This window comes from Hemiscyllium ocellatum, chromosome 7 (genome assembly GCF_020745735.1).
Source record: "Hemiscyllium ocellatum isolate sHemOce1 chromosome 7, sHemOce1.pat.X.cur, whole genome shotgun sequence".
In the NCBI taxonomy this organism is placed as follows: Eukaryota; Metazoa; Chordata; class Chondrichthyes; order Orectolobiformes; family Hemiscylliidae; genus Hemiscyllium; species Hemiscyllium ocellatum.
Genome location: NC_083407.1, coordinates 65,529,599 through 65,542,224, shown reverse-complemented (window position 1 = coordinate 65,542,224; position 12,626 = coordinate 65,529,599). Strand labels below are relative to the sequence as shown.

The following is a 12,626-nucleotide window of genomic DNA, read 5'->3' as shown; positions in this document are numbered from 1 at the left end:
AATTTTCCAGCCCATAACATTGTATGCCTTGGCATCAGAAGTCTTCATTTATATACTTCTTAAATGTTAAGAGGGTTTCTGCCTCTACTACACTTACAGCCAGAGAGTTCCAGTTTCCCACCACCTTGAGTGAAATAGTTTTCCTCTCGACTCCTCTAAACCTTCTTCCCCATCCCTTTGATGTATGTCCCCAGACATTGATCCCTCTATCAAGGGGAAAGTCTCTTATTCTCTGCCCGAATATGTCCCTCAATATTTATACATGTCAAACATGTCACTTCCCTCCCTCACCTCTCCTCCGCTCCAAGGAAAACAACCCAAGTCTAATTCATTACAGGCAACACAAATTACATAAATCAATATAAAGACCCCAATGTAAGACTGTGGAATTTGACCTCTCTAAGGAAATCATTTACAGTAATCAAAGTACTTAGTGGTTTTCAAATGCTGTCCCCAAGACAAGGAAAACCTAATGTTGCACATTTCCTAATTGTTTGACCATTTCCAACAAGTGGTGACAGAACACTTTTGGTGGCCAATTCACTGGCTTTCTCTCTGACAGAGGCAGTAAAGTGGGGAGGGGAATGGATCTTGAGAAGTGTTTTTGCGGTACAGACTTACAGATTGACAAAAACAATTCATTCATGTTCAGTGCGCTTTCTTAATTTGGATTTTCATGGTACCTGTACTCATGCAGAAATTTTCTGTTAGAAGATTTTTTTGTGACATGTTTTTGATGTGCAAAACATTATTATATTTCATTTGTGTATAAACAACATCATATAAGCAAACAGTATCCAATTGTGAACACATGGACAAGGTAATGGAGATGCTTCAAAGACTCACTAAATAAGATTGCACAGAAAGAAAAACAGCTTGAGGCCAATGTGATATTCATTTAACATAGGCCACCTAAAGTGATTTTCCTACACTGCATGTGGCCTAGAAACATGCAAAAAAATAAAAAACGGCATTGGGTCCTGTTTTGATTCCCAAATTATGGTGTTTACAAATTACATATTCTGTCAGTTTAGATATTTTTAATTAACCTGTTCAGATATATTATTACACACCTCTGAAGCAAATGGGACTTGAACCCCAGTTCTTCTGGATTAGAGGCAGGAATGCTATGCTACAAGAATCTTTGTTCCGTCATTTTAATGAGTAAGAGCTTTTGTTAATGTTTCTAACACTAACCCTGGAATGTGAATCAGTGTTACATAGAGGGTAACTTCCACCATTCTATTTGAAGGGACTGAGATTGGAAATTGTAATACTGTAATCCTGTACCTGACCCATTACCTTTATCAGCTCCCTTCTGGTATTGTGAAAGCACCTGCTTATATTTCATTAATTACCTGACAAAGCAAACAGTTCAAAAATAGAAATAAATAATCTATAATATGGATTGGTAAAGTCGCTACAATTCTATGACTCGAGAATTAGAGTTTCAATGTTTCCTTTAATTATGGGGATAGCAGAATTATTCACTAATAATAGCTCTTCCAGAGAGTGACACACAGCAATGCTACAAGCTAAAATTAATGCCATTTCTGTGGTGTTATAGGATTAATTTAGATATAAAAAAGTGAATCATAAAACATATACCTTTCCATTGGAATGGAATGTCATTTTATACCCCACGAATGATCAGTTTTTCTGCATTTCATAATGAATGAAATCCCCGGGCAGTCTGGCATTTCAGAAATTGGTGCTTACTGTCCTTAGGTGGTCAGTAATCCTAAAGGGACAGCATAATATTTGCATTTCAACTTTGCAATCATCCATCTGGGACATGAATACAGGGACTAGCTACTTAATGACAATCAAATTGTGGGCGGCACGGTGGCATGTGGGCGGCACAGTGGCACAGTGGTTAGCACTGCTGCCTCACAGCGCCTGTAGATCCGGGTTCAATTCCCAACTCAGGCGACTGACTGTGTGGAGTTTGCACGTTCTCCCCGTGTCTGCGTGGGTTTCCTCCGGGTGCTCCGGTTTCCTCCCACAGTCACAAAGATGTGCGGGTCAGGTGAATTGGCCAAGCTAAATTGCCCGTAGTGTTAGGTAAGGGGTAAATGTAGGGGTATGGGTGGGTTGCGCTTCAGCGGGTCGGTGTGGACTTGTTGGGCCGAAGGGCCTGTTTCCACACTAAGTCTAATCAAAGCCAGGCACCAAGAATAATGCAAAATTTGTTCTGGCTGCTTACTTTAATTCTAGCATGCAGTCAGTGGAACCCATACTTTACACTGGCTGTATGCTTAGCGTGTAAAAAAGGTGGGGAGAGGCGTAGGCTCTAGCTGCAGCAGACAAACTTTCCTGACTGAAGGGAACGAGTGGAAAAAGGATGAGAGGATATCCAGGGTTTCTGATATTGACCTAATTGGATCTGGTCTGTAAGACAGGAGGTTGCATTTGGGAGACAGGGAGAAAGTCATTTTGCTGCTATGAAATGCCCATCTCATGGATGCAAGGCTACATCCGTCAAATGAGCCAACTGCCCAATTTTGGCAAAGATGTAGCAGTACTCCGTGAAATGTAGAGGCTTCTTGAGATATACCTATTAAGGTCTGCAGCTCATTCTTTAATTCGCATGTGGGATGTAGGCATCACTGGTTGGCCAGCATTTATTGCCGGTTCCTAGTTACCCTTGAGGTGGTGGTGGTGAGCTGCCTTCTTGAACTGCTGCAGTTCACCTGCTGAGGGTTGACTCTCAATGCCATTAGGAAGGAAATTCTGGATTTTTGAGCTAGCGATATAGTTCCAAGTCAGGATAGAGAGTGGAGGGGAACTTGCAGGTTATGGTGCTCCATGCTTTTGCTGCCCTTGAGCCTTCAAGATGGGTTTAGAAGGTGCTATCAAAGGATCTTTGGTGAATTTCTGCAATTCATCTTGTAAATAGCACACTGCTGTTACTGATCATTGATGGTGGAGGGAGTGGATGGTTGTGGACGTGGTGCCTATCAAGCTGGCTGCTTTGTCCTGGATGGTGTCAAGATTCTGGAGTGTTGGTGGAGCCGCAGCCATCCAGGTCAGCCGGGAGTATTCCATTACACTCTGAACTTGTGCCTTGTAGATGGTGAGTAAGCTTTGGGGAGTCAGGAGGTGAGTTACTTGCTGCAGTTTTCCTGGTCTCTGACCTGCTCTTGTAGCCACTGTTTAGATGGTGAGTCCAGTTGAGTTTCTGATCAATGGTGACCCCCAGGATGTTGACAGTGGGGGATTCAGTAATGTTAAATGTCACTGATACCAAGGGGCAGTGGCTACATTGTCTCATTGGAGATAGCCTGGCATTTATGTGGCGCAAATGTTACTAGTCAGCTCAAAGTTTAGATACAGATATTGTTACATTTGAACACTGACTGTTTCAATAACTGAGTTGTCAGGAACGGTTCTCAACACTAATCAGTGAAATTTCAACTCCTGACCTTATGGAGGGAAGGTCATTGGTGAAGCAACTGAAGATGGTTGAGCCTATGACATTAGCCTGAGGAACTCATGCAGAGAATTCTTGGACCCAAGATGACTGACCTCCAACATCCATGATTATCTTCCTATATGCTAAGTATGACTCCAATCAGAAGAGAGTTTGCCCTCAAATTCCCATTGATTCCAGTTTTGGTCAGGCTCCTTGATTCCACACTCCGTTGAATGCAGCCTTGATGTCAAGGCTGTCACTCTCACCTTAGCTCTGAAATTCAGCTCTTTTGAGAGTCTTTGGCTGAAAGCTATAAATTAGGTCAGGGGCTAAGTGGATCTGGTGGAACCCAAACTGAGCATCACTGAAAAGGTTATTGCTGAGCAGGTGCTGCTTGATAGCATCTTCCATCACTTTACTGATGATCGAGAGTAGACTAATGGGGCAATCATTGGCTGGGTTGGATTTGTCTTGCTTTTTATGTAGAGGACATCCTTGTGCAATTTTCTACATTGTTGATAGATACCTGTGTTGCAACTGTACTGGAACCACTTGGCTATGGGAGTGGCAAGGTCTGGAGCACAAATCTTCAGTACTATTGCTAGAATGCTGTCAGAGCCCATAGCCATTGCAATAACCAGCACCTCCAACCATTCCTTGATATTACATGGAGCAAACTGAATTGGCTGAAGATTGGAATCTGTAATGCTGGGGACCACTGGCAGAAGCCAAGATAGCTGATCCACTTGCCACTTCTGGATGAAGATTGCTGCGAAAACTTCAGCCTTATCTCTACATTGATATACTGGTCTTTTCCATCATTGAGAATGGGAAGATTTGTTGAACCTTCACCTGCTCTCGTGAGTTGTTTAATTGCCCACTACTATTCACGATTGGGTGTGGCAGGACTGTAGAGCTTAGATCTGATTGGTTGGTTGTGAGATATTAGTTGGTGCTTATGCTGTTTGGCATGTAGGTAGTCCGGGGTCAAAAGTGTGGTGCTAGAAAAGCAGGTCAGGTAGCATCCAAGAAGCAGGAAAGTCAACATTTCGAGCATAAGCTCTTCATCAATAAGTACTCCTGTTTGGTAGCTTCACCAGATTGGCCAATATCTTCAGGTCTGCCCAGTGCTGCTCCTGGCCTGCCCTACTGCACTCTCCATTGAATCAGGATTGATCCCTGGTAATGGGTGAGTGGGGAATATGCTGGGTCATGAGGTTACGGATTGTGCTGGAGCACACTTCTGCTGTTGATGGCCCATCGCACTTCATGGATGCTCAGTCTACAGTTGCTATATCTGCTCAAAATCGGTCCCATTTAGCATGTGAAATGCTAAATTTAGTGGCATATTTAGTGCCACATAACATGTATTTGAATAAGACAACTAAACTTAAAGTCCACAAGTGGTCATGCTTACTGACACGGTCATGGACAGGTGTCTGCAGCAGGCAGATTGGTGAAGTTGAGGTCAAGAAAGGAACATTAACATATTTACATGTTAGAATTGCATGACAGTTTGAGGCAACTTATTAGTGGCATTCCTATACATCTGCTGCCATTGTCCTTCTGGGTGACAGGTGGTGTCGAAGGAACCTCGGTGAGGTTACTGTAGTAAATCACCTACTACCAGTGCAAGCAGTGCTGAAGGAAATGAATGTTGACAGTGGTAGATGGAATGCCAATCAGGTGGACTGCTTTGTCCTGCATGGTGTCATGTTTCTTCAAGGGAATGATGTTAGCGCTGCATTTATCCAGACATGTGGATCACACATTGCTCAGTGAACATCTCTAACTCTGATCGTATGATGGAGGGAAGGTAATTGATGCATCTGTTGAAGATAGTTGGTCCTAGGACACCACCTTGAGGAGCTCCTGCAGAGATGGTATGTGGTTAAGATAACCAGCCTCCAACAAACACTATCTTCCTTTCTGAGAGGAATGTCATCAAATGGCAGAAATCATTCCCAATTCCCAACTCCCAACCATTCCAGTTTTGCTAGGATCCCTTGATGTGATACTCAATCAAATGCTGTCTTGGTGTCATCCAGGACCATTATCCTCACTTTCTCTTGAGTTCAGGACTCATGCCTAGATATGGAACAAAACTGTAATAAGATCAGGAGATGAGTGGGCCTGACTGAGGGAGCAAGTTGTTGTTAAGAAAATGATTCCTGAAAATATTTTCGGTGACATCATTAAGTTGCTGATAACAGAGAAGGCAAATAGAGCGATAATCGATGTTGGGCTTTTCTAGCACCACACTTTTGACCCCGGACTACCTGCATGCTAAACAGCATAAGCACCAACTAATATCTCACAACCAACCGATCAGATCTAAGCTCTACAGTCCTGCCACACCCAATCGTGAATGGTAGTGGGCAATTAAACAACTCACGAGAGCAGGTGAAGGTTCAACAAATCTTCCCATTCTCAATGATGGAAAAGACCAGTATATCAATGTAGAGATAAGGCTGAAGTTTTCGCAGCAATCTTCATCCAGAAGTGGCAAGTGGATCAGCTATCTTGGCTTCTGCCAGTGGTCCCCAGCATTACAGGTGTTGGGCTGTGACACTTTGTGGATGGGACAAACCTGGGCAATTTCCCACATGGCTGGATTGATGCCTGTGTTATAATATGGCAATGAGCATGGCTAGATCTGGAGCTCAAGTCTTCAGCTATTGCCAGAACATCAGGGCCCATAAACTTTTTATTATCCAGTTCCTTCAGCCACTTCTTGGTATCATATAGAATGAATCAAATTCATTGAAAGCTTACATCTGTGACGCTGGCAATCTCAGGAGGAGACTGGGCTGAATCTTTTTGAATGAAGGAGCTATCAACTGCATCAGCCCAACTGTTTTACACTGATCTGCCAGGCTCTCCTATCATTTGAAAAATGGAGACACTTGCCAAATATCATCCCATATTGTTCCATTCAGTGTCTTACAAAGCTGGGGTGATGCAATCGACCAGCTACCTTTTACCCACCTCTGAAGGCATCAGTAACCTGTATGCCACTTTAAAAAACAAAGTCAAGTTTCAGCCTTGAAAGTCCTTAAGTTTTTAAATGGTTTAAACCAGTCTCAATTGAGGGGAGAGCAGGATTTCTGTCCATAATAGACAAAGAACTGCTGACACGGGAAATCAAATAAAAAGGAAAGAGTAAAAAGCTGGAGAAGCTCAGCAGGACTGACAACATCTGTTAAGACAGGAAAAATGTTAACATTTCCAGTCGGGGGCCCTTCCTGTCCACTTTCCCTCCACTAGTGAATATTGCAGGCACCAGAAGCAGCATTTTGTAATAGACACTATTGTGGTCCCTAATTTCATTCTCGACTTGAGGATGCTGCAGTTTCAGTTCAGTTCCAGTATTGTTCGATGCACAAATACTGGCCTCCACCCAAATCTACTGCAATGAGAACTCATCCCATGGTACTGTGTTTGCATTGACTGGCAATGGCAATTTGACCAGTGCAAATTGAAAATGGCATTGTGAAAATGGGCAGGGCAGGTCAGAGAAGTAAGCAGTCTGAACAGTATATTCAGAGTACAGCACAGACATGCAACAGTTGACAGAGTGGAAAAATGTCTTCCTGATCACATTTAAGAACAATTTTGCTGTTTGTATTGCTTCGAGCTGGTGGGATCCACCAGTCAGTAGGCAGCCGTTCAGTGAACAAATTCTAAGTACTATACCACCTCTTTGTTACTCTTTTCAAAACTCGACCTCAGAATCATTTCCAGCACAGCAGAGAATAACGATATTTTTATCAAATAGTATTCCCTATCCAAACTCATTTTTGCCCATCTTTACTGTTAGTAGATGGGTAGAAAGGCTTTGATGTTCTTAGTCAAGATCTTAGTCCTGGATTTGAATTCCCATCTGAATTGAAAGGTCATTGTATAACTGTTCAACCCTTTAGTTTTTGCTTTAAACTGTTATGTAAATTTCATGGATTTGCATTGGCTATCTTTAACCCAGATTTTGACCCAGCATAATACAATTTCAAGGGATTTATATCCTGTTCAACATGGCCAGTTAAAGATAAATTTACCATCATATCTGAAAAGCAATTTGTTAACTGTGAAATTGTGATGTTAAAGTTGAGATGTAAATTGCGGAGATAAATTTATGTTAAATAATTGCAAGCAAGTCTCAATTTCCCCATGCTGCTGCACTGGGTGGCTGGCAAGATTTCCTTCTCAATACATATTACAGAGAGATTAACTTAGCTTCTCCCAATCATCTTAATTACCACAAAAAATTAGCATTAAGGAATTTCATCATCATCATCTCATAGAGGACTTCATAATACTAAAATGGTCCCTCAAAGTTGAATATCCACATTAAATTTATGTTTGGTTTAAATTAAAAATTATTCTATAGAACTTGTCGATATACACACACAAAATTAGTCTTTAAACAAAACAAGACATTTGAAAAGTAAGAGCTCTAACAGTACATCTCTGAATCAGCTGCAAATGTTATTGGGAACACCAAACATATTTTTGAAAATCATTTCTAAAAAGGAAACAATTAAGTTCAAACCTAACTTACAGATACCATGTTTAACTTTCAAGCAATCGATGTGATGACTTTTTTAAAAAAAGAGCAGCTGTCATTGTATACAGAAAATGACACCAGTGTTAAATTATTATCACTGCACCACAGCCCTGTTCTCAGATGAAAGAGTTGGAAATCACTTTATTGATTAGTTAATTGAACTGTGGTATTTGATCCAAGATATCAAGTTGCATTTAGTGCACAGCAATCACTCAAGATAAAGATACAAATGATTCTCAGAAACATGTAGCAATTATGAACTCAGACATGCTGAAAATAATACTCAAGCCTAGAGTTCAATATTCGCAGAAACCAGCATTATAGTCCAGCTCAAACGACAAAGCAAAATATTGTAGATGCTAGAAATCCTAAGTGTTTTTGCAGGTACATTAAGGATAAAAGGATAAAAGGATAATGAGGGAAAGGATAGAGTCCATTAAGGACCACAGGGGTAATTTGTGCATGGAGCCAGAGTAAGTAGGGTTCTAAATGAATACTTTGGTTGGGTGTTCAGTGAGAGGGAAAATGTGAAGGGAAAAAAAATACTTTTTTTTCACTCATTCATGGGATGAGGGCATCACTGGCTAGGCCAGCATTTATTGCCCATTCCTAATTACTCAAAGTGCAGTTGAGAATCAACCACATTGCTGTGGGTCTGGAGTCACATGTAGGCCAGATCAGGTAGGAAATGCACTTTCTTTCCGTAAAGGACATGAATGAACCAGATAGGTTTTTTTCAAACATTTAACAATGGTTTCATGGTCATCACAAAACTCTTAATTTCAGACTTTTTTTTACTGAATTAAAATTTTACCATTTAATTAAAGAAATTAGCATAGACAGACAGGAGGTGCAGAGTCATCTAACAGGCTTAAAGGTAGGCACATTTTCGTGGCAAGATGAAAAGTATCCCAGGTTGTTGAGTGAGGCAAAGGAAGAAATAGTAGGGGCATTTGCAAAAATTTTGAATTCCTCTATGACAACAGATGTGTCAGAGGACTGGAAGACAGCTAACATGGTACCATTAATCAAGGGAACAAGGGTAATACCAGGAAATTACAGGCCAGTCTAACCTCAGTGGCGGGAACCCTATTGGAAGTGATTCTGAGGGACAGAATTAATCTGTTTTTGGAGAGGCAATCAGGGTGGTTTGGTTAAAGGGAGGACATGTCTCATTAATACAATGGAATTTTTCAAAGAGGTGACCAGGTGTATAGAAGAGAGCAATGCTTTTGATGTAATCTGATTGGATTTCAGCAAGGTTTTGGATAAGGTTGTAGCGTTGAGCTTAAAAAAATGGCAAGATTAAATTCCCTACAGTATGGAAACAGGTCCTTCAGCCCAACAAGTCCACACCAACCCTCTGAAGAGTAACCCACCTCGATCCATTCCCCTACATTTACCCCTGACTAATGCACCTAACACTATGGTCAATTTATCATAGTCAATTCACCTGACCTGCACATCTTTGGATTGTGGGAGGAAACTGGAGCACCCGAAGGAAACCCACACAGAGACGGGGAGAGTGTGCAAACTCTACACACACAGTTACCCGAGGTACTGTTAGGCATTAGTGCTAACCACTGAGCTAACCCCGTACGATCTTCAAACTAGACCATTAATGGTTAATTAGCAAGGGTCAATTGGACATGACAATGGCCAATTGAAGGAAATGGAAAATGTACATGAAAAACGTGTATAATGCAAAAACAGGCCGATTTGATTGGGGCCTGACCTTACAGTTGGTCGTCACGTTGAGTAAAAAGTTAGAAAGTCATATTGCAGCTGTGTAAGGTCACATCTGGGGTATTATGTGCAGTTCTGGTCACCATGCTATCGGAAGCATGTGGAGATTTTGGTGAGGGTGCAGAAGAGGTTTATCAGAATGCTGCCTGGATTTGAGTGTATTAGCTATAAGAACAAGCTTGGATTGTTTTTGCAAGAGCAGAGGCTGAGGGAGTGACTTGATAGAAGTATATAAAAACGGGACAGACTTGGACAAGGTCGATAGTTGGAGGCTTTTTTCCCCAGGGTGAAAATGTCAAATACTAGGGTGCATAGGTTTAAAGCGAGAGAGAGGTAAAGTTTAAAAGGAGATGTGCGAGGTAAGTTTGTTTTTTATACACAGAGGATGGTAGGTGCCTGGAACACACTGCCAAGGGAGAAGCAAATGTTGCTATCCTATTTGAGAGGCACTAACACAAACACATGAACTGGCAGAGAATAGAGGATATGGACCATGTGCAGGCTGATGAGAATAGTTTAGAATATCATGGTCAGCACAGAAATGAAGGACCGGAAGGTCCTGAATGTTCTATGTTCTAGGTTTGTCCTTCTGAAGGAAGTGGTTGTGGGTTTGGAAGGTACTGACTAAGGAGCCTTGGTGAACTCATGCAGTGCATTTTATAGATAGGACAACACTGCAGCTATGAGCATCTGTGGTAAATTGAGTGGATGTTAGAATGATGTGGTGCTTCATCAACAAGCAGGCTGCTTTGGCCTTCCTTGAAGAGAAGACATTAAACATGTCCCCTCCATAGTATAGGTCACATGACCAAAGCAGACTAGAAGGTGCATGATCATATTTAAGTTACAGCCTCCGATCTGGCTTGGACTTTCCCATCTCAGTACCGGCTCCTGGGACTGACAGCCCAGTAATGTCAATCAGATTATAGAATCTCTGCAGTGTGGCAACAGACTCTTCAGCCCAAGTCCACACTGACCCGCCAAACAGTAACCCACGCAGACCCATTCCCCTACCCTATTACTCTACATTTATCCCTGACCACTATGGGCAATTAAGCACAGCCAATTCACCCAACCTGCACGGCTTTGGATTGTGGGAGGAAACCAACGCAGCCATGGGGAGAATGCGCAAACTCCACACAGGCATACAATCAGCAGAGGCTGGAATTGAAACTGGGCCCCTGGTGTTGTGAGGCAGCAGCGCTAACCATTGTGTCACCGTGCCGCCTACGGACTCAGCCCATTATTACCAAAGCCTTTTTACATTATGCACAAGAAAGTTTACTCTTGACCTTGTATCTCCTGAAAGGCTGTTGCTTTTGCACAAGCTTGATTTTATTTATATACACTTGTTCAATTATGCCAAAATTTCTAAAACATATTTAAATCAAGAATGTAAAAATAATGTTGGCTTGAAGAGGCCAGTAAAGATTCAATTCCGCCAGTAAACAAGTGATCATATACCTTGTTTTTTGACACAGAACACAGTGCATTGCTGCTCACACTCTCCTTTTCAGGGATTCCTGGAAAAACACAAGCAGTATATTTTTAATATGAAGCATTTCACTTCAATGTTATCAAAGACCTGTTACCACAGTACAGTTCCTTTTACTTCATAGGAAAATATCTTCATCTTCTGTTTTAGATCTTTATTTTTTAATCTCCAAATATTTTAATGCACTATTAATGCAATTGCATTGTGGGTGTGTGTTAAATGCAGGGAAAATTGCCAGTGAAGCATGTTGCAAGGGATTTGACAAATAGATGCAAATTTATGAAACCTTTGTGAAGTACAATGGCCATTCTCTATCAAGCAGGAGGGCAAGTGTGAGGTCTAATACATGTGGAGAGTGAAAGGGTGAATAACTGGAAGGGCTAAAAAGCTGGAGATGGAAAAGTCTTGTACTCAAGAAGTACAAGTGAGAAAGTAAAAATAGGGCCTGTTTCAGCTCTGTCATAAAGGAGACTAGTTTCTTGGCATTGCAGCTAAAGACAAAATTACAGCTGTTGACAAAGTGACTTTCTGCCAGATCCAGAAAATATCACAGATATAAAAGTCTTATGCAGTGATCCTACCATCTAGTATTTGAAATATTGGAAGATTGAAGATAAAAAGACAAGCTACCATGGTAAGGGGAATAGATGTGGGCTAGATGGATGTATTAAAAAAATTGGTTCTGAACAATAAAAGATGACAGTTTAATGCTGGCGTTGTGCTGGAAGTACAGGAATTGGGGTGGAAGGGGAGGACAAAAGGGACACTGTTTCCTATGCTATGTTAGCATATTTAACATTTGATTTATTTTATAAATTATTAATTTTCTATACATTTGATATTTTCATGGTTATTGATGGGTTGGGTCAGAAAATTATATTACTATTTGTCAATCATCTGATGGTTACACATAGCAAATAGAACATCTTATTTCTATAGTTAGAGTTAACATGTTATACTTTAAAAGCCCCTGAAGAATGTAGCAAAATGAAACAAGTTCTATGCTTCCAGCCTGAGATCTTCTCATTCATTAATGTGAATAGGTGGAAAATTTTGGGTTGAAGTACTCAGCAGTGAAAATTATTGACCAAGGTCATTGATGAAACAAACAAGCAATCTAGCAGTTGACCTTAGTTTGCAAAGAGTACAATTCGTATTCAAACACTTAGGAAATGAGTTTTTATAAACTGAGTGAACATGGTGAATATACTGGTCATAATTCAACTTGAGAGAGTGCACTAATTGCTCACCTGTAGTAGAAACTGCCAAGGCTTTATTCTGTTCATGTCAAGGAAAGAAGGTAATGAGGGTTTAATGTTTCACACAATCTTTATTACCTCCTCAAAAACAGCTAGCAGCCAATGAAGGCTCCTTGTCCCGCCAAATCAAACACCAGAAATTGATAA

The 12,626-nt window shown here is 41.1% G+C and overlaps 1 protein-coding gene across 1 annotated transcript in view; it reads right to left on the bottom strand.

Moving 5' to 3' along the window:
* Positions 1 to 12,626, bottom strand: part of rapgef4a (Rap guanine nucleotide exchange factor 4a) — a 245,557-nt gene that overhangs the window by 113,495 nt on the left and 119,436 nt on the right. The window contains exon 8 of the mRNA XM_060828113.1: positions 11,190 to 11,248. Within this exon, the coding sequence (XP_060684096.1) occupies positions 11,190 to 11,248 (59 nt within the window). The remainder of the gene's footprint in view (positions 1 to 11,189; positions 11,249 to 12,626) is intronic.